General features: G+C 33.6%; 1 protein-coding gene across 2 annotated transcripts in view; it reads left to right on the top strand.

Moving 5' to 3' along the window:
• The first annotated feature begins 1,955 nt into the window (after nt 1-1,955).
• The window catches only part of LOC113861759 (ATP-dependent DNA helicase At3g02060, chloroplastic), a 33,730-nt gene continuing 13,046 nt past the window's right edge, over nt 1,956-22,639 (top strand). The window contains exons 1-8 of one of the 2 annotated variants that reach the window (XM_027494781.1): nt 1,956-2,701; nt 2,841-3,066; nt 3,272-3,517; nt 4,640-4,774; nt 4,865-4,989; nt 6,179-6,318; nt 8,876-8,946; nt 10,105-10,266. In XM_027494781.1, coding sequence (XP_027350582.1) covers nt 2,115-2,701; nt 2,841-3,066; nt 3,272-3,517; nt 4,640-4,774; nt 4,865-4,989; nt 6,179-6,318; nt 8,876-8,946; nt 10,105-10,266 — 1,692 coding nt within the window. In that variant the 5' untranslated portion in view covers nt 1,956-2,114. The remainder of the gene's footprint in view (nt 2,702-2,840; nt 3,067-3,271; nt 3,518-4,639; nt 4,775-4,864; nt 4,990-6,178; nt 6,319-8,875; nt 8,947-10,104; nt 10,267-22,639) is intronic. The other variant, XM_027494782.1, reaches the window with a different exon arrangement.

The raw sequence follows: 22,639 nt of genomic DNA, 5'->3' as shown, positions 1-22,639 counted from the left end.
TTCAACAATATCCTAACTCTTATAACCTCACAAAATACAAACAAAATAATATACCTAACACATGCAAAGATTAAATTTCAGAAGTAGAAACATACCTTATAACCTTGATGTTTGATTCTACTACAAAATTTTCAACCTTTTTCCAATAAGAAACCCTAATAACCCCTAATAGCACGAAATATTTTGTTTTGTGAATTGATTTTTTGATTTCAATTTCTCAAATTCCCTTTATAACACAGTGATGATTTTCCTCCTTGAAGTGTGTTTCACGTAACTACAATCTCCACGTGTAGAATGACTTCCGATTTAAGGCTTCCATTTATATGTCTAGGTAGTATAACATAAACGCTGTTAGTGCCACATAGGATGCCTTTGTAAACCTCTCTAACATAAATCACGGAAAGGGCTAACGTGGAAAAAAATAAAAATTAGAGGACTAAATTGAACAAAAAAAGTTAGAGGACGAAAGCAAATTTTACCCTAAAGTTAAAAGATAAAAAGAGTAATTTTACCTATAATATTTGTAAGTTTTTAAGAACAAAATTGTTGATCAAATTAAATAACAATGACTTTGAAAAGATCATCACAATGAGAAAAGTAAGTTGTTGAGATAATATTTACACATAAGTTTTCAAGAGGAAACAAATAAGAAAGATTAACACATAATACATCTGTTGATCATGAGAGAATTTTTTTCATGAAGTATGTGTACATTTTATATAGAAATTGAGTAATAAGAAGACTAATATTTGATATCGATCATCTCTAGTTATTTGAGAGGTTTATGCTTGAACCAAATTTTAAGGTAAAATGCTGGATCAAGTAAAAATAAAATAAAATATTATGATAAATAAGATCCTACTTTTTGCCCTTATTAAAAATTCCACTTTGAATCAATTTGATGAAGTATCAAAATTTGTCTATCTAGATAGTCATAAAAGTACAAAAATGTGAAGTTCCATAGAAGTGCTATTCTCTTAAACTCAATAAAGTATGCTTGAACTCCTTAAGATTAGATGTAGAATCAAGCTTCGACACCAAAATATTAAATACACTATCGCAAGGATCACAAGTTAACTCGAGCAAGATTAGGTAGCAAGTTTCGTGAAGCAATTTGATATTTTAACTTTTGTAGCCTACATCTAAGAAAAACATAATCTTCCATACGATTAGTGTTACCTCATAGTTAAAAGAAGTGAAATAATAGTAAGATCAAAAAGAAAATAAAACAAAAGTGAAAAGATAAATAGAAATACCATTTTTTTTTTCAAAAAAGATACTTAGTAGTGATAAAGTGGTATGATTTTGGTTTTAAGAGAAAAATTTCTTTTTAAAAAGTGAGTAGTGTCCTTAAAAGTATCTAATTTTCTTTGAAATAAATAAATGAGAAAAGAAGAGAGACCAAAATAAAAAATAAATATTATCTATAAAATTTTAATGATTTTATTAACTCTAACCTTAATTAAGTTTATGATTGAATTTAAGTAATTAATAATAATAATAAGATTTTATTTTAAAAAATATTTATTTACATTAAAAATACAAAGTGTGATAATTTTTTTTAATAAATATTATTGTTATTTTTATGATAAAATCTTCTTATTATTAATTGTTTAACAATTGAGATAAACAATATCAAATTTTTAAAATTCGAAATGTCCAAAAAATAATTTCCCTAAACTATCTTGTATGCATCTAATTTTTTCTTACGGAATGCATAGTGCAATACATTTGTTACATTGGCATCCTAATAATAGTCCACAAAATATCAAGTGCCATATTCATAAATAAAACTCCAGACCCATTCAACCCAAAATTTCAAAATCTGAATTATATATATATATATATATATAAATCTGAATTTGAGCTGTCTAAGGTATCCCTCTTTTCTCTCAACCCCACAAAACTGATCATCGTTGTTTTATCATAATTTTCTGCACATATATTACAATGACACAGGATAATCCTACTTTCTTGGATACTACAATAAACAAAACCCCTCCAAAACCTTCACACCCATCTCTGAATTACCCTTCGTTTGCACACTCTTCCTCCCAAAGATTCAAACTTTGCAATGACAATCTGAACACACACACACACACACACACACACACATGGCTTCTCTTCTCCCAACACCACACATTTCCACACCGTTCAATTTCATCTCAAAGTTCAACTCTTTCCCAAGAACTTGGAACCTCTTCATCCTCACATACCCTTCACACCACAACAACAAAAACAAGCTCTTACTCTTACCCACAAATGCAGTGTACACCCCGGACCTCTATGCCCCTTTTTCGCCCTCCAAAACTGAGCTCCAAAATGACTCCATTTCTCTACTAAACGACAGAATTCGCCGTGACTATGCCAAAAGAGAAGCTTCCAGAACTATGATGGACTCAGAGGAAGCTGACAAGTACATGCAAATGGTGAAGGAGCAGCAGCAGAAAGGGTTGCAGAAGTTGAAGGGTGTTAGAGGGGGTAAAGATGGTGCCTTTAGCTATAGGGTAGACCCTTACACGCTTCGTTCTGGTGACTATGTTGTGCACAACAAAGTGGGTATTGGGAGGTTTGTTGGAATCAAGTTTGATGTTCCAAAGAATTCTGATGAATCCACTGAGTATGTTTTCATTGAGTATGCTGATGGAATGGCAAAGCTACCTGTTAAGCAGGCTTCTAAAATGCTCTATAGATATAATCTGTAAGCTTTTTTCTTTTTCTTGCATAACCTTTTTGTCATTTGTTGAATTGAATGTAGAGGACGATGATGAATTTGGCTTAGTTGCTTTGGTGAAGGAGTTTTGTGTTAATGTGGTGTTTGTGTGTGTGCCTTTTTGCAGTCCAAATGAAAGCAAAAAGCCTAGGACATTGAGCAAGTTAAATGATACTAGTGCATGGGAGAGAAGAAAGATTAAGGGGAAGGTCGCAATACAGAAGATGGTTGTTGATTTGATGGAACTCTATGTACATAGGCTCAAACAAAGAAGGCCTCCTTATCCAAAGACTCCTGCCATGGCTGAATTCACAGCTGAATTTCCTTATGAACCCACGCGGGACCAGAAACAGGTGACATTATAGAAAATGCTGTTGTGTTTTGGTGGAAGGTAGTTGGTTGATTGTGATTTTTTGTTGCTGTTTTAATTTTGTTATTTAACTACTAATACCACTTTTTGATTGTTCATGAATCGAAGTGATACTTCTGTTGAATTTTTATATGTTTATGTGATGCATATTCAGTTATTTCATCTCTTTTTAATGTGTATTCTTGCAGGCATTTATTGATGTTGAGAAGGATTTGACAGAGCGAGAAACTCCAATGGACAGATTAATTTGTGGAGATGTTGGTTTTGGTAAAACTGAGGTTGCACTACGAGCTATATTCTGTGTTGTGTCAGCTAAAAAGCAAGCAATGGTTCTGGCACCAACAATAGTTCTAGCAAAACAACATTTTGATGTTATTTCAGAGCGCTTTTCTGTATATCCTGATATAAAAGTTGGACTACTAAGCAGGTTTCAGGTATGACTATGAGTAACTTCTCCGTTTTAGTTATAGTTAAATTCATCTAGTTGTTAGTGTTACACAGTATGAAGAAGAGATTTCACTAATCTAATTAAACTTCTTTGGTAGCCATTAGCCAATTATCTGCTTTCATTGTTAACTCATCTCTAATGATAGTTCACTTGAATCTGCATCAGATTATTTCTTGAACTATCCCATAAATCATAGTCATGCGGTGAACTGAATGTATTCCAGTTTCTGTGTGGAATAACACTTCCCAACACTAACAACCCAATTTCCATTTATTGGATAGACTTGATACCTTTTAGTATCTACCTTGCGTGAAATATCCGATCTAGTACATCAGTTTGGTAGTTTCTGACCTTATATATTTCTAGCTTATTGCTTGCGCATTCTGTTGGTCACTATGACTGTGATACTGCTTTACTATTAGATTAACTATTTTGTGCATGTACTACATTTACTCTTAAATTAGTTAGTCATATTATTTACACGTGTAAATGTAATTGCTGTTCTGGTGTCCATTTCTATATTCTGGTTTCATTATATTATGGACTAATGACTAAATTATATAGTTATTTGACTTATTTCAGTTATTCCATTATTATTCATAGATGTATGAAATGTGGCACTTTAATTTGCTTGCTGGAACTATATTGTTCATCACCTACATCATTTTTATGCAATTCTCTTATAAGTTTCTTTCTACTGATTTGGTAAATGCATTTAACAAAGTTGTTTATAATTGTTATCTTATGCTTATTCCTTTCAACAATATAAAAATTCTCTATGATTTGCGGTTGTGAAAGTGACAATTATTTTGTGGTGGTACAGTATGTATTACTGCTCTTATTTTCCATTCAAATATGTATTGAATTGTGTAGTGCTTGGTATTACTATATTCCAAGTCAGGATATGTCTTGTCCCAAACTTTTTCCCCCTACAATTGAAGCTTTTCTTATAAAGATAGCATATGGACATTGTAGCAACTTGAAATTTGGAAAATTATAAGGTCAAACAAATATGAGCTGCATGATTCATGGCCTTCTAAGTGGATATTTATGAATAGTTTATTAATTATATTTCAATTATAGACTATTCACTTATCACAACATGCAGACCAGAGCAGAGAAAGAAGAGTACTTGGACATGATTAAGAATGGTACCCTGGATATTATTGTTGGGACACACTCACTCCTAGGAGATCGTGTTGTATACAACAATCTTGGTCTGCTTGTTGTTGATGAGGAACAGGTTTACCAATTATCTTCATTAAATATTTTACTTCTTTTGATTATAGTGGCACTCCCCCCTCCTTATGAGCAACAATTTATTGCATTGCAGAGGTTTGGTGTCAAACAGAAGGAGAGGATTGCTTCTTTTAAAACTTCTGTGGATGTACTTACTTTGTCTGCAACCCCTATACCACGAACTCTTTATTTAGCTTTAACTGGGTTTCGTGATGCTAGGTAAAAAGCCTTTCAAATGATGAAGATTCACTGTCTAGTGTTAACTTGCTCTCAGTGTTATACAAAAAGAGTTACAAATGTCTTATACATTGTTATTCAAAATTAAAAATTCTAAAGTATCTCGTTGATGGAAGAGGATGAATATACTTTTTTGTCATTCAATTAGGTTGTGTTGTGCATCTCTTGTAAAGGTGTGTGTGTGCACGTGAGAGAGAGAGAGAGAGAGAGAGAGAGAGAGAGAGAGAGAAGAGAGTGAGAGATTACTTTTTTTAATAATGTTATAATTGATCTTCCAAAATATTTGAATTATGGTTTGATAGCATAAACTAAGTTGCTTTGCTAGAATGTGTATATTTATGTTGGGATTTGATCCATTCATAACCCTGGCCTTGATAGGTTAGCTTTGGAAGAGTTGGTTCTTGACATGGTTTCGGAGCCTTTGTGACCAAGTGATCGAGAGTTTGATTCATGCTTCCCCCATTCTTCTAAAAACGTTTAATTTTAGCACAAGGTAAAGTGAGCTTGTGCATTATACACACTTCAAGCTCAAAGGGCTCTTCTGTGAGGGTGCATGTTAGGTATAAAGCCAGTCACAGGCTTTCACCTGATGGCTGAGAGCCCAATCTTTTGAATGAGTTGGTTTTTAACAACTCTTTTAAGCTGTCTATGCATGATGCAGTGGCCTTTTTATCAAAAAAAGAGAGAAGCTAAGTCAAAAAAGATACGATCACAGTGTAATATATCCTTTACTACTGTGTCAAGTTATTCCCCTTCCTTTTCCCCAAAATTTTGTATAACACGACATCCATAATGTTAAATGATAGTAGGTTAGTGGAGAGGAAACTAAATGGAAGCAAAGGCATAACTATGAGACTATCTTAGTTACGGGGAGTTGGTTCATCAACTCTCATAATGTTGAAAACTTAAGCACAAACCTCTATGATGGTAAAATTGGTCCCCTGCAAAATTCTGCTCATCTTAGAATACCCTTAGCATTTTTATATGTACATTCTTAATCTTCTGGTTCTAGTTTTGCCTAGCGTGGCATTTTGATGTGTGCATGATTGGCTCTTTCAGTCTTTCAATTTAACTTAGGAGTTAGGACTAATCAAACACCCATTAAGATCACCTAAGTAACTTCCAAATTTAAGTATAATCCTATTGTAATTTCTATTAATTTCTGTTTCAGTTTAATTTCAACTCCACCTCCAGAAAGAGTTCCTATCAAGACTCATCTTTCTTCATTCAGTAAGGACAGAGTAATATCAGCCATCAAGTATGAGCTGGACCGTGGTGGTCAGGTTTTTTATGTTCTGCCACGTATTAAAGGTGATTCTTAGCTAATAATTTCTATCCTACATCTGTGTGTAAGCTGCTGATGTAATGTCAATTCTGATAAGGGTGAGACAGTAAGACCTATTGTTACCTCATCCAATGTGTCTTACATATAGTTGGCAGTTAAAAGTGTTGTTTGTTTCACTCTTGTTGTAGCTGATTATTTTCAAGTGTTTCTATGGATAGGGTTTCATCTACCATGAACAAGGAAGAATGAATCAAACGGCTAAAACTGGTAAAATGCACCAAAATGAGGCAAGAGGAAAAATGGAAGAAAGATTGAAGATACTATTAGGAATTTTCATCAGTATAAACATAATTGATCCATAAGTTAAAATGCTTTACAGCAAGCTTCTTTACTACAACCTTATCTTCCAACCCTTTCTGAGGACATATGTTAGACTCAAGAAACAAACACACTCTAAATAAATGATAGAAATAATCTGATTTGTGGGCTAGTTTTGAGTACAAACACAAGGTTCCCCCCTAACACACAGTGCTTTGCCCCTAACAAGGAGTTTCCTCTTCAAAACACAAGGAATAGCAATCTGACACCTTAATTTACAAGTCCGTAACACAACTGATATATCACTATAACTGTCTTGTTTCTGACCTATAATTGCTTGATGCAAATTTTAATATAAAAGTAACAGCTCAATAACTTCCTACTACAGAATTATAACTTCCTAATTCTGAATTTGGCCTATCTGCATACAGCAACTTCTCTTATGTTTAATACCTTGATGCCAATACTCTGTTGTGTTTCTGTCTAAATTTGTTCCAAAAAAACTATCTGTAACAACTTTGAATAATTAGAACTTTCTTTTTTCTTAAAGCAAAGGTACCCTGGCTTAATCTTAGTAATAGATTTCAACTGGATACTTCTAAAGCCTTCCAGCAAGCCTTACTCTTAATATAAATGGTTTTTCCCTTTTGGATGTTGTATGATTCACAAGGAATCCAGAAAGGGTGATGCTGCTGTACTATAGGCAAGCTTGATGTTTCTAATCCCGGGTCTCAGTTTGCTGTAATAATCAAATTTATTAATTTTTGTGGAAATGAAATGGAAGGCTCATGAGTTGGAGGGTAGAATGTAGTAACCTTATCGATATAGATTGGATATCAAGGTCAATTGGCAGCTGCATCTGAGTGCCATTTTCATTTCTTTAGTAGTAACTGCCTTTTTGAGTTTTAGGAGCACCTTACACGACTCTAAACCCAAAGAATATTATTGACAGCTGAATATTTAAGGGAAAAATCTTAAAATTTATAGAGAGAGCTGTTCAATTAATTCAAATAAAAAGCAGATTAATATTATTGGCTGAGATTTGAAAGGAAAGCAAATTTTAATGTAAAAATAGAGATTTGAAAGGAATTAATATGACAATTCATGGATAGAGTACCATGCTCAGGCGTTCTTTTTTATGATATCAACTGATCCAGGCTACCAAATTGACCTAGACAAAGATTAAATAGCTCAATAAACTTTAGGCCTTCAACACAGTATCTTTATTCCAATAAATTATTCTTTTAACCCCAGTGCTCCTTTCCTTTCTTCTTAGAATCTTGTATGATCTGAACAAGACATTCCATCTTACTTAGAAAAATGAATTATAGCCTTCTTTGAACACTATAAGGCACCAAACCTTTTTAAGTCTTAACTGAGTTGGAGTCCTGAAAATCACCATGCATGGGTAGCACTAGAAAGTTTACTGAACATTCACCTAAATATAGCTTTCTAATGTCCAGCCAACTTGTTTTGACGTTGTTTCTGTTTTTCAATAATTTGCAAAGGAAATTGTGAGAACGACATAATCTTGTTTTTACTATTTCTCATGAAAATTCTTGAAAACAAGAAATAAAGTGAAAACAAGGTGATAAGTTCATAATATTAATGAAAACATATCAACAAAAACCAAACACCCCTTACATATTCTTAAAATCATCTAAGACATTGCAAGAAACAAATCATGGGATAAACTATGCTGGTATTCTCAGAGGAATGCAAGGCCAAAAAATTTCAGATTTCAGTTCCCGAGAAGTCTGCTGATGTGTAAATAAATAATATAAGGAGGCTGATCTAAAGTCTCTCATTAGTGCAAGTTTTGTGCAAACCTGGGTTAAAGGATAGTTTTTCATATCTTATTTACAGTTAATGCATTTATTTTCATGTGATTGAAGAAAGATATTCTCCTGTCACAAGACTTCTACAATTACATGACCATCTCAGACCTAAAAGGAGATTACACTAGATGTTGCCATTAATGTATACTTATAAGAAACAACTTCCACTATTTTTTTTCCTTAATTATAAAAAACAAAAACTTTTCAGATGCATTGAATGCTAAATTCTTTTTATATCCTTATTTATTGTGCGATTTGTGTTAATAAGGTACTCACCCATTACCTATATAAGTGAATATATTCATATATTTGATGTATGAATCACCAATTTGACATTTTATTAGTATGCATATTTTTAGAATACAATATAAATTTATGGCCTTGTTACATTATTGACTCTGGTTTCTCAAAAATGGTTGTGTTACAGGACTTGAGGATGTAACGTCATTTCTTGAAGAGTCATTTCCGGATGTGGAAATAGCCATTGCCCATGGGAAGGTAGTTACTCCTTTTACGGGTCTACTGCTGTGTCCCAAGACCTAGTAGGACTGTCAGCAGATATCCAAATAGAATTATTAAGTTATTCATCATTATAGTAGCGAATGGACTCTCTCAAAATTACTAGTGCTATTAAATGGAAGTTTACCAATGATTTCAGTGCAAGCCTATAAACAAGTCTAAAATGAATTTTCAGACTTTATGTCAGAAATCTTGAAATTGGAGATATTAGATATAATAGTACAACACTTTTTGCTTAGGTCTGAAGCATGTTAATTTTGACTGAATACATGTACCCTGTAACTGAGCGTGTGGGTGGCTAAGTAATTACTAATGACATAGTTATCTTGATTTTTTAATTTAATATTTATTTTTCATGAGGAGATCTTAATCTTCCCTGCAATCGGCCTACAATCTGACATCTGTGCTTTGCTTTCTCATTTATATTTCTTTGATGGCTCTATAGATATTTTTACTCTGTCCTTAAATTGTTGAAACAAGTAATCAGTTTGTCTGTTGCACACATGACAGAGACTAAAAACAAGCTACCATCAGACTTGTAGGCAAGAATCTTTTCAATCTCTGATATTAATATATGTTTGACAAGTTTCTACCATTTGGAAGTTGCAATACAGTAATCTAATTATGGATATTAAAATGCTATTGTCCCATTCATTCTATCCATAGTGGAAGCACTATATTCTGGTGTGTAGCTTAGTATTTTGTACTTGTTGGCTGTCATTCATTAACAAATATAACCATTTAAGTGCTTGATGTGTCATCAACTATACTGTGCTTCTTTGTCAAGAACTTCTCATGAAGTGCAATTTTAGTTAATTCTTGCTTTGCTGAAGTATATCTGCTTCACTCATACAATTTCAATTGTTTCTTAACTTTCTTCCTTTTATTTAATGCAATTGATAGTGCCACTGCCAGTCTGCAACACACACTGCCACTACCATGATAAATGTCTCCTGAATTTTTTGAGGGCTCTAGTGCATCATATAAATACTCACTTCAAAATCTCTGTATTTATCAGCTTCGAAATTTGATTCTCTAGTATCAAAAGTGTATGTCTGCATCATGTATGTAGACAGTTGACAAACAATGATATTTTGACTTTGATTGTATGCGCATGACTGTATTTCTCTGGTGTAGCTATACTCAAAGCAATTAGAGGATACCATGGAGAAGTTTGCTCTAGGTGAAATAAAAATCCTTCTATGCACAAATATAGTAGAAAGTGGGCTTGATATTCAAAATGCAAACACCATCATCATTCAGGATGTTCAACAATTTGGCCTTGCACAGTTGTACCAGGTTTTGTTCTTCCTACTTTCATTCTATTATTTTTGGTTCATAAGTTCTCATATTCTCTATTGCTAACTCCAAGCATTGTTAAAAATTGATTATTGTTGATATATTTGTAATATCTTATGTATTGCACTGTCATAGGCTATAATGCCTGAACCAATACTTCCCTGCATAAAGATTAGTAGCATTTGTCAAGAAATTTTGGCTTGCTGCCTTCTTTGATTCTGAGTTCCTCTTTATATAGTACAAGGTCATACAGAGCTCTTAACTGTAAAACTTAAATTAGGAAGTCTAATTATATACACTTAAGAGATTGATTTTATTCCTAATATATATAAGAAACAATGATAGTAATAGATTCCCTTATTAACATCCCCCCTTAAATTGATGTGGCTGGTCAAAAAGCATCAATTTGCTTAAGAGAAACTAATGTCGAGGATGTGGAACAGCCTCGGTAAAGATATCTACAAGTTGAAGTTGCAAAGTGATATTAAGAAGTGACATAACTTGATTTTCAAAGGGCTCACAAATAGAGTGACAATACACCTCAATATGCTTAGTGCGCTCATGAAAAACTAGATTGGCAGCAATCTAAATTGCACTAGTATTGTCAGCATAGAGCAGTTTAGCAGCTGTTTGTGGAAAGCCAAGCTTAGTCAAAAGACCACGAAGCCTAATAACTTCAGAACAGCCATAGACATAGCTTGAATTTGATACTTAGATTCGATGGAGGACTTACAAACTTAGGATTGCTTTTTTCTTTTCCAAGAAATCAAGGCAGGATTGAGAGACATGCACCAACTAGTGATTGATTTCTGAGTATCAGGACAAGGAGCCAAATCTGCATCACTATAGCCAAGCAAAGTTAGAGGTATGCCAGTAGGAAAGAATAGATCACAATGAGAGGTGCCCTTCAAGTTATGGATAATGTGGCAAACAACAGTCAAATGAAACTGGTGAGAAGTGTGCATGAATTGACTCACTTGCTGAACTGCAAATGAAATGTTAGGACAAACGATCACTTTCATCATGATGATATTTAACATTGACCTCAAGAGGAGTATCCACCGAGCAGCAGAACGAAACCAGCCAAAGTAATCAAGATCAAGTCAGAAAAATACCCTTGGAATCTGTATGAACTTCCAAGACTCAAGAAATAATGAAGATAACTAAGATCCTTCATATGAACAGAGGTCTGAATGGATGCATGATCGGAACTAGTGATAACTATATCATGAACATAGATTAGAACAATACCTACTACTTTATGATGAATGAACAAAGAATAATCATATTGACTCTAAGTAAAAGAGAATCCAATAATGATGGACTGAAACTTTTCAAATCAAGCTCAACAAGCCTGTTGCAAGCCATACAAGGAACACTTAAACTTTTACATAAGTAGAGGAAAAGAGGTCCCTGAGGGGGAATCATTTCAATATCGTCTGTCAAGTCACCATGAAGGAAGACATTCTTCACATTCATTTGGTAAAGAGACTAGCCTTTAGAAGCAGCAATAATGAGGATTTTAAGACTGTAGTCATCTTGGCAATCGGCACAAATGTTTCATCATAATCCACCCCATACTCTTATTTGTTACCCTAAACAACCAATTGAGCCTTATAACAATTTGGAGTACCATCATAACTCAGCTTTATAAAATATATCTATTTGCAACCAATGGGTTTAACACTAGATGGACATGAAATTATGTCCCAACTCCCAAGTAAAGTTCTCTTGAACGGTGTGGAGCTCGTCTTGTGAGAATAGAAAGTTTGATAGAGTAGTAGTAAAAGAAGTAGGTTGGGAATCATACCTATCTTGTGGACAAGTCACCTGACTTGATTAGCACAAAGCTATTGGTGTAGCCTCAAGCAGCCAATCAGCATTGAGAAGTGGTGGTTAAGCTGGCATCTAACATACACGACCTAGTTTAAAAAGTTCTATAGAGCGAGAGACAACAAAAAAATTAGGAAGGGTAACAAAATCTATGTGTGTAAGAGAATGAGAAAGAAAAAAATATTGATGTTCAAAGAAAACTACATAAAGAGATATGAAAACGATGAGTACAACATCAAACATAGAAATCCTTTGTGAGTGATACTAAAAAAACACTTGTTGTGCCCAAGCTTATGACGGTCAGGAGGTGGTAAATGGACAAAACATGCACAACCAAAGGAATGAAAATCATTATAATTAGGATGAACATTAAAGAGACTAAAAAAGGAGAATCAAGACCAAGAATATGAGAAGGAAGACGATTAATTAGAAAAACACTTGCTGTCAAAGCTTCAAACTAGAATTGAGGGGGAATATAGGCTTGAAGGAGTAAGGATTGTGTGGCGTCCCAGTAAGTGTTGATTCTTTCGCTCTACAATGCCATTTTGTTGAAGCGTGTATGGACAAGAGCGTTTAGAAATAATGCCTCGTTGCTGCAAGTATTGCTAATATTCAAGGGAAAGACACTCTCATCTAGAATCAGAGTGCAAAATCGTAATGCTGGTATGAAATTGGTTCTCCACATAAGCAGAAAATTTCTTAAACATTGCGAAAACTTTAGCTTTACAGTGAAGAAAGTATATCCAAGTAAACCCTCATTTTTGGACGTATTGCAGCATTCTATTTGGATGTAACTTGCTGGCCTAATTCATTGGATTTCCTTTGGCTTTTAGTTCATGGTTTAATGTCATAATAGCTTAGGATATCTCATTGACTTAGTCAAGATCCAGTTTTAATTCTTTGGCTTTTGTGGTGGTCAAGCTTTTGCACGTCATTGGCTCCTCAGGCTTTGATCTTGAGATTTTTCTTCAAGAATTAATGGTGATGTACTTGGATAAGATTCCCTAAACTTGGTCGTGTGACCTTGCTAACCTTTGGATTCCTTTCTAAGTTGCCCTTTTTCGTTAATTCCTTTGCTAGGTGGTGAGCTTCCTTGTCACAGTTCTTAGCCCTAATGGCATGGATAATTCCTTGACTCTCTTTGACTCTAGCTTTTGTATTGCTTAAGCCTTTACACGTTGCTTTTAGCCAAGGTTTGGCACATAAATTTGGTCTCCCTTGGCCTAGATTTTTCCAAGTTCATTAATTGTTGTACTTTGGATAGGATTCCCTTAATCCTTCTTGTACAAGCTTTCTTAATGGTTCATTCATTTGGCTTTGGTATGGAAGGTTCTCTCCTATCTTTATGTCACCTTGTTTTGGTTGCATTAAATTGCCAATTCTAATTGGATTGCATCTAAATCTCCAGGTCACTAGATACTTTAGAACCTTCCTTTGTACTTTTGAAAATTTTTGGTTTAAGCTTGGATTTGGTTGGATGTTCCTACCACCTTCTAGGAGCTTCTCAAAGGCTGCATCAAATTTTAATTTGATTTGGCCTTTCCTAAGTCTTTTCATCAATCTATAATCCTTAGAAACTTCCTTGACAGTGGGCTAATTTTTCCACGTCTTTCTAAACATTTAATGTGTGTACTTCCTCCAAATTGTTCCCATTCAATTCTAACTAATACTTGATTCCTAACTAAATGAAAAATATATAACTTGGGCCTTTAAATTGATGCCTTTTTGGATGTAGGCTCGGTTCCTAAGTATGTCCAAGTTAATTCAACACTTGGCATACAATTCCCTTAGCTTTCATATGGACTATTAGCCTACCTTTAGTGCTCTCAATTTCTAAGTTGAATCCTAAGGTAAATATTCCTTACATACATCCTCATTTAACGAATAATAATGCAATCCTTGATTAAATCAATTAGACCTGTTTAAGTCCCTTAATACAAATTTCTATTTGATTAAATTCTAAATTAACTCCTACATTAATTTCAAAGCAATAAAAAAATTCTAATTAATTGAGATTACTAGAGGTCTATAATTAGTAAAATTAAGGATGTTATAGAACAAGCATGTTTATGATAACTATAAAGAAATTGAATGTGAAATGTCAAAATTATGGTGATTTAGGTAGAGAAGGAGGAAAAAAGGGATAAAAGAGACTGTGGATAATATTCTCTTATGTTTATTGAAGTGATACAAAAGAAAGAGCAATGTCCCTTCTAGTTGTTGTATTATATATTTATAGTTATTCTTAACATAAAATAATCCTTATATGGGATGTATGTTGGAGGAAGGGCAAAATGATATATGGCCCAATCTTGAACTGCAATTGCCAACATTGTTTGAGCGGTTTATTGCAGCTTTTTTGTCAAAATGGGGCAAATCGAAAAACAATTTCTCAAAATAGGCTCAAAAAATATTTCTTATTTGGGATAATTTTTGCCACGTCACTTCCAAGTATCGCACATGTAGCATGTGATAATTTTTTTTTTCCCCCTAAAAAACTAGTATCACACCTATAGGGGGCAATACTTATTTTCTAATTATTAAAAGAGATATATTGCCTCCCTAGGAGCCAATACTAATTCAGCATGGACCATTTGTCCAGGACCCGTCCTTGTTTTGGTTTCAAAATAAATGGTGAAGGCGCAAGGCATGCCTTCTTGTGGGAATTTCCAATCCCTGCCTTTTCTTGGGCTTATCAGGTTAAGCGCTCTTGTCCACCGCCCCTAGTTGCATGGCAGATAGAGGATGAGCAATACATTCCACTTTAAGGGAGGAGCTGAAAGCCTAGAGGTTTGATTACGAGATGTGGATGAAGGTATAAAAAAAATCTTCATGCCTGTGATATATGTACCCCACTAGACTAAATTAGTATCACTTCCTAGGGAGGCGATAATTATTTTTTAAATAATAAAAAAATAAGTATTACAACATACAGGTGTCCTACAAGGGAAATATTTATTTTTTAAATAATAAAAAAATAAGTATTACAACATGCAGGTGTGATACATATTTTTTTGTTATGAAAAAATAAATATTTCCCTTGTAGGTGCAATACTTGTGTATTCTTTTTTAAAAGAAATTAAGTATCACACTTGTAGGTGCAATATTTGAAGTGACATAGCAAAAATTATCCTAAATAGGGAATATGTTTTTATACGAGTCTATTTTGAGAAATTTGTTTTTCAATTTGACCCATTTTGGAATAAAAGCCATTTATTGCTGGGTGTTCTTTACTATGTAATATTCTGGTCTCACCTATCCTTAAATTACTAGCAATGCATCTTACTGCTTCTCTTAAAATATATGGTTGGCTTGTGACTACTTCCCTACGAACTGGATTATTTTCAACAATGGGGTTTAGTATATGCCAATAAGTAATAGTTGATGTATTAAATCTTACCAACCTCTCGCTTGCCACCCTAAGAAAGTGTAGTTTGGTAGCACCAAGGCTAACTTATGGTTCATATGTGGAAGAAAACTTGTCATCCTTGCCTTGCCTTTTCCCTTAAATAAAAGGTTGAATTTCATTTCAAAGTAGGGTGGGCCAGTTCATGAACATGCTTAAATCTCTAAGGACTCTTGCATAAAGGAATGTGTTAGAGATGTAAAACCAATCTTGAGCCTTTTCCTAATAACTTGTTTTCTGGATAGTTAAGGCTTGTCAAATGTGATTTAGCCCTTGGCAATAAATGAACATTTACAAATTTGTTATCCAGCAGTAAAAGAAAAAGTACTTGTATCCAATGTTGTTAAAATCGCGAGATTGTACGATTTTACGATCTGAAACCTACCTCGCGGTCTTGAACGGATTTGGGATCGCAAATCTGCAAGATCGGATGAGATCCCGATCTTCTCCCTTAGGATCGTAGGATCGGCGATCCGATCCGATCCGATCATGGGTGCAAGTTTCTAGACTTGGATTTTAAAAGTTGCTCTAGGGTAATTTTTTCCCATTCTCTCATCTTCTCTCTTCCGTGCGACCCCCATTCTCTCATCTTCTCTATTCTGAACCGTGCTTCTCGTGCAACCATTGGAAAACACTTAACCTCTCATCTTTTCTCTGTTTGGGTTCTGATTTTGCAACTTCTACAGTTTTAGGCTGGTCTGGTTGGTTAGTGTTTGCTGTTCTGGTTTGCTATTGGTTTTGTGTTGGTTGGTGTTTGTTGTTCTGATTTCTTCTTCCCATTGGTTTTATTTTGGTTGCTGTTTGCTGTTCTGGTTTGCTATTCTAGTTCGCTACTCTGTTTCATAATTCTCCATGGGTGTGGCTGGTTCTACGTGGGTGAGTCTGTCTCAGTTCTGTGTGGGTGGATCTATGTGGGTCTCAGTTCTTCATTTCCTCTCTGTTTTTGTTCTTTCATTGCTGCATGGCGAATAATATTAGGAAAGAAGTTGGTGGTTGTGGAAAAGGAAAGGGGATTTAATCAAGTGGAGTTGCAAGGAGTGGTATTGTTGGCAGAAGTGGAAATTTAAGATCAAAATCAAATAATATTGCTGGAACAAGAAATGATGTGGCGTGGAACCATAACATTTCTGTTTTTAGAGATCCTAGAAGGATCAAATGCAAGTATTGTGAGAATGAATATATTAGAGGAGTTTATCGTTTCAAACATCATTTTGCAGGAATAAAGCAAAATGTTGGAGCTTGCATGACTGTCCTTGATGATGTTCGTAAACAAATGTGGGACATTGTTGTTAAATTGCAAGAAAAATTCGTAAAAAAAAAAACAGACACATAGCAAGAGCTTGAAGGAAAGGAAATAGAAGGTGATGTTGGTAAATTTGAAAATGTGGGCAAAAGAATAATATAAGGTGATGTTGAGAGTCCAGCAACTCTTAACATATTTAGAAATTGTTTCATTTTTTTATAATAATGCAATTTTTTTTCAATGTTGTGAAGAGTGAAGAATTTAAAAAGATGTGTGAGGAGATTACTCGACATGGTATTGGATTTAAGCCACCATCCTATCATAAGATTTGAGTAAAATATTTGAAGCAAAAAGTTGAGGAGACCAATAACATTTTAGAAGAGTACAAAGCTACATGGAAAAAAACTGGATGCACCATAATGACGACTGATGGATGAATTGACAAAAGGAGGACTATACTTAATTTTTTGGTAAATAGTCCTGCAAGAACTGTATTTTTTAAGTCTATTAATGCATCTGACATATGCAAAACAACAGATAAAATTTTTAAAATGATAGATGATGTTGTTGAAGAAGTTGGAGAAGCAAATGTGGTACAAATTGTGACGGATAATGCTGCAAATTATAAGGCAGCAGGAGAAATGTTGATGGAGAAGAGGAAAAGGTTTTATTGGACACCATGTGCTGCACATTGCATTGATCTTATATTGGAGGATGTTGAGAAGAAGATACTGCTACATAAAGAAACTATTGCAAACAGGGAAAAAATTACAACTTACATCTATTCTAGAACTTGTCTTATATCTTTGTTGTATAGCTTTAATCAAGGTACAAATTTAATTAGACCTGTAGCTATACGTTTTGCAACTTCTTACTTGACTTTGGAATGCTTGAATGATAATAAAGGATCATTATTGAGAATGTTTACATCCAAAGAATGAAAGAATAGTAAGTTTGTCAAAAAGAAGAATGGAATAGTTGTAGAAAATTTAGTCATAAATAAGGAGTTTTGGAAAGATATTCTGAATTATTTAAGGGGTGCTTATCCCTTAATTACAGTGTTGCGTCTGGTGGATTCAAAAGACAAGCTAGCCATGGTTTTCATTTATGAGAAAATGGATCTAGCCAAGGAGAAGATTCAAACCAATTTCAATGGTGTTAAAAAAAAGTATATTAGACTCTAGTTTAATTTAAAAATTTATAACTTTGGTTTGAGAACTCTTTTTTTTTTTCATTCTTTAATCTCTAGTTTTATGCCACTATGGGAGATAATTGATGAAAGATGGGACAACCAATTGCATAGATCTTTGCATGCTGAAGGCTACTACATTAACCCAATTTTGCATTATGCTTCGAATTTTGAAGCTGATTTTGAAGTTAAGTGTGGATTATATGTGTTTAGAAAAAATAATAGAAAACATGGATGAAGTGAATAAGATTGATGGTCAATTGAATTATTTCAAAGCTAAAAAAGGATATTTTGGTACAAAATTAGCAATTACTAGAATGAAAGTGAAAACTCAAGCACAATGGTGGGAATCTTATGATGGAGAAAATTGAGAGTTACAAAGATTTGTCATTCGTTTATTGAACTTGACATGTAGCTCATTTGGTTGAGCGTAATTGGAGTGCTTTTGAAATGATAAGTAAGTTATTTCTTAAAACTACCAAGTGGACTACTTTAATTATTGTGTTAAATTATTGATTAATGTTATTGATATTTAGGTTCACACCAAGAAAAGAAATCGTTTAAAGCAAAAAATGATGAATGATGTTGTATTTATCATGACAAACTTAAAATTAGACAATAGTATCAAGAGGAGGAAAGAATCTAACTTTGACATTGAGGATGTTGCTTCTGATGATGATTAGATTGTAGAGGAAGAGAATGAGCTAATATCAAATATGAATTTAGATGAGAACTTGATTCAAGATAGAGAAGTAAGTAGTGGTGTTGGTAGTGTAAGTACACCTATAGATGATTTGGACCTTCCATCTGCTGCTGATGATAATGATGATGAGGCTAATGTGGATAATATTGATAAAGATGACTATTTAGAAGATGATTATCTTGATTGGGGGTTGCAAAATTTATTGTAATAGATTAGTACTAGTTTGACTAATTATGTGTTGTATTGAATCTAGAACCTATGACTTTTTAAGTTATGTTTAATTAAATTATGTGATTTAGATGTTAATTTCCTTGTGTTATTTTTTATGCTTATATATATGTTTAAGTATAATTTTACATGTTTAGTAGGATCTTATGATCTATTTTATAATCCCATGATTTACGATTTTTGACCACTATCACAAAATTAGAGAACACTAACTAGCAAGTGTACTAAGTTGTTGTAGCAAGTAATAAAATTTAGAATTCAGTTTGAGTCTCAAGTATCATTCTCAGGAATTAGTTCTATCAATTACCACTTTGTCAATAACTAATTGAGCTAAACGAATTTGGAGAGATTTTGAATCATTTAACAAACAAAAGCAATAAAGTGCAGAAATCAGAAATTACAGCAAAATAGGATGACGAATTTGGTAATGAAATGATATGTAAATGAAGTTAGGATTGAATTCACTTCTTTATCAATTGCAAAACTGAAGTAGATCTAAACTCTAAGTTTTTTAATTGATTGATTGATGATCAATTTCAGTAGATTAATTAAAGGACAATTCTTTGCCTCATTGATCTTAATATCTAACTAAACTACTCTAATTCTTTAAGTGTAATTCAGTCAAACATTGCATTAGGTATTAGAAATTAAGAGATCACAAGATCACGAACTCTTATCCCTAAGATATCTATAACCTTGACATTTAATTCAAATCTAAGAAATTAACTCAACTTCCATTGATAAAAATCCCTCTAGATTCAATTCAATTGAATAGTTAATCCAAGAATTGCACTAAGGATAGAATTAAATGCTCAATATAATCAAAGTCTTCAAATCCAAATCCACAATCAATTTACAATATCAAAATCGGATCCATCAATCTTTAATCAAAAGAAATCAAAACATGTTCCTAAAAGAAAAAGAAAAAGAAAGATTAGAAGAAGAGGAGCTGCAAAATTTCTTCATAAATCCAATCCCCAGTCTGTTCCTTAAGGTTCAGAGCTTGAAAGTTGTCTCCAATTTCCCTCTCTAACTCTTCTAAGGTGTAAAAATGAAAAAATAGAAAAAGATTTCAAAAGATCTGAGTTTCTAGCTTTTTATAATTTTTTCGCCTTCTTCCACGTTGACACTTTAATCACTGAGAGTTATAACATAGAAGGCCTTTCAGAACCTTCTAAGGCTGGAGTAGGAACTTTAAACGTCCAAAGTTGATACTTGAAAGTGTAACAACTTAATTTGATTTTCAAATAAATCAATTTCACAAAAATAGAAATAATAATTTTTTTTTATTCAAACGGTTTCCAATACATAGTTTAATAAAGTATTTTAAAATAAAAATAGATTACAAGTTTGAATCGATAATTACTACAGAACTTAATTAATACATTTTAATTCCAAAAATAAATATTCTAAGTTCTATAGCAGTATCATCTATTTCTTCATTGAGTCCGATGCTGATCGTCTTGGTCACCTGAAAAATAAATGTAAGAGTGAGTACTCTACACTAACACACACACACAAACAAGTATAGAGTCTCACCTTACCCATTCCACAAATTTTTTAACATATTTTAAATCATGCATTAACAAGTACAAGGCATTAATTCCATCATTTCATTCTCAATCACAAACAGGTGCACTCACTGCACCATTAAACAATTATCACAAAATACTCACGTGCGCTCACTGCACACTAGTCACGCTCACTGTGGCACTGTGATCACAGATTCTTGATGCCTTCAACTTCAAGAACTTACTCAGTTCACACCACGGATGGTCGCCAGATAACTCTCGCTCCACGGATACAACGTGTGTGGTACTGAGTCCTCCAAGTAAAGGTGTTAGTCAGAGGCTAAGTCAGAAGGAGAGTGTGTGGCCTGTGATATATCCACACTCACTGTTAGTGTTACCACCATCTTCTCTTCCCCAAGGTATTTATACTGCCCCCATCTTCCATATCCCCAGTGTAACATTGAACCATTCATAGTTTTCCAACATTTCGAACACATTTCATATTCATAGTTCATCGTGCCTTCCACACACATTTCATTTGTCTCATATTCATTCGCAATCAAAGGCTCACACACCCATATTCTATAGCACAATATTCAATCACACAATTTTGATTACAATCTCCCTACAATCATTCATTTCATCACACATAACATTCACTATTCATCACACACATTTCTCACTGTCAATCACACTAAGTTCCACACAAGATTTTCACTATATCCAATCACAATCAAGTCATTTTCATCCAAATGCACACCTTTCTACGTTCTATTTCAATCACAACTTTAAAAATAACTATATAAACGAATTTTCAAGTAAAAAGAAATAGGGTAGAGTCTCCGCTTACCTCAAAATGAAGACTCAATCACAAAATCAACAATGAAAACGTTTTCCACACGAATTTCATCCTAAACACATAAAAAATTCCATAAGAAATCGAGAAATCAAATGGATGAAAAACTGGAATCCTAATCCATAGAACTTACTTCCAAGCGTTACAAACACAATTTCTACCTTCAGTCTAGCTTTCAAACAACTTTGGAGGCAATTTAATCAGTGAAATAGGGTTTTGAGTTGAGAGAATTGAAGGGATTTCAAAGAGAGGAATGAAAAATGAATTTTTCAAATCTTAAACCTAACAAATACTCCTCTGATTGTGATGCGCTCGCTACAGCGGAACATCCATCACTACAGCGACACTCCCTCTCACTACAGCGAAAGTCTTAGACGAATTTACACCCTGATTTCTGTAAAATCTCGCTACAGCGGATTGCACTCAGAAATGTACCTCTCTCAGTCGCTCTTTCGCTGCAGTGAGAGTTCTCTCGCTACAGCGAGAGTGCAACAGATTCACGCCCTTTTCCTAGTACCTTCTCGCTACAACGAGAACACTCTTTCAACATACATTTAGCCTATTTTTCAATCAATCCAACCCAATCACAAGTCAAATAATCTCAATCAAATCACATATATTCCTACACACATCTTAGCTTCATAACATAGTCAAATGCACATATCTACATCATCATCATCATATAAATAAAACACCAATATATAGCAATTCACATACATTTATATTAATAAATATATGTATATATATATATATATATATATATTTATTAATAGTCCTTCTATTACCTACTTTTTTTTTAGTCTATTTTATTTCTCTTTGATCGACTTCGGGTTATCTGGTATCAGAGCCTGATGGGGAAGTAGGAATATAACTGTTGATTATTTATAACCATGTTCTTCTGAATCTGGACTTTAAATTTTTTTTATGAAATTTCTGTAATAATGGTTTATAGGCTGAACAGCTGACAGGCCTTTCAGGTGAGACTTGTAATGGTCATCCCTGTCTGTAACAACGCCACGAACTAATGGTTCTGAAATATTGCTTTTGTACAGTTCTTTGTTTATGAAAATCTTTTACTAGAAGTACAACAGTTCTTAGTTCTTTTGAATAGAGCTGTAGCAGTAAGTCCCGTGTGGTTAAAGGACAGTAAAGCTAATTTGACGATGCTGTATTCAAAAGAAGCTAAGAACATAAGAAGCTGGTGGCTATGGTAAAAGAATTTCAGAATTTGTAAATTAAAAAAAAAAAAAAATTCACAAATAACCAGATCTAGTTGAATAAGTTATAAATAATTAACAGATGTATTGTTGTGGAACCAAATGAGGGTGATGTGCCAGAATTTATTTTATGATGTCCTGCCTTTTGCGCTCCACCCGTATTTCCTTCCGTTCTGGGTCTAGTTCC

This window comes from Abrus precatorius, unplaced genomic scaffold (genome assembly GCF_003935025.1).
Source record: "Abrus precatorius isolate BTA unplaced genomic scaffold, Abrus_2018 Scaffold3, whole genome shotgun sequence".
Taxonomy (NCBI): domain Eukaryota; kingdom Viridiplantae; phylum Streptophyta; class Magnoliopsida; order Fabales; family Fabaceae; genus Abrus; species Abrus precatorius.
This window is presented reverse-complemented; position numbering and strand designations above follow the sequence as displayed.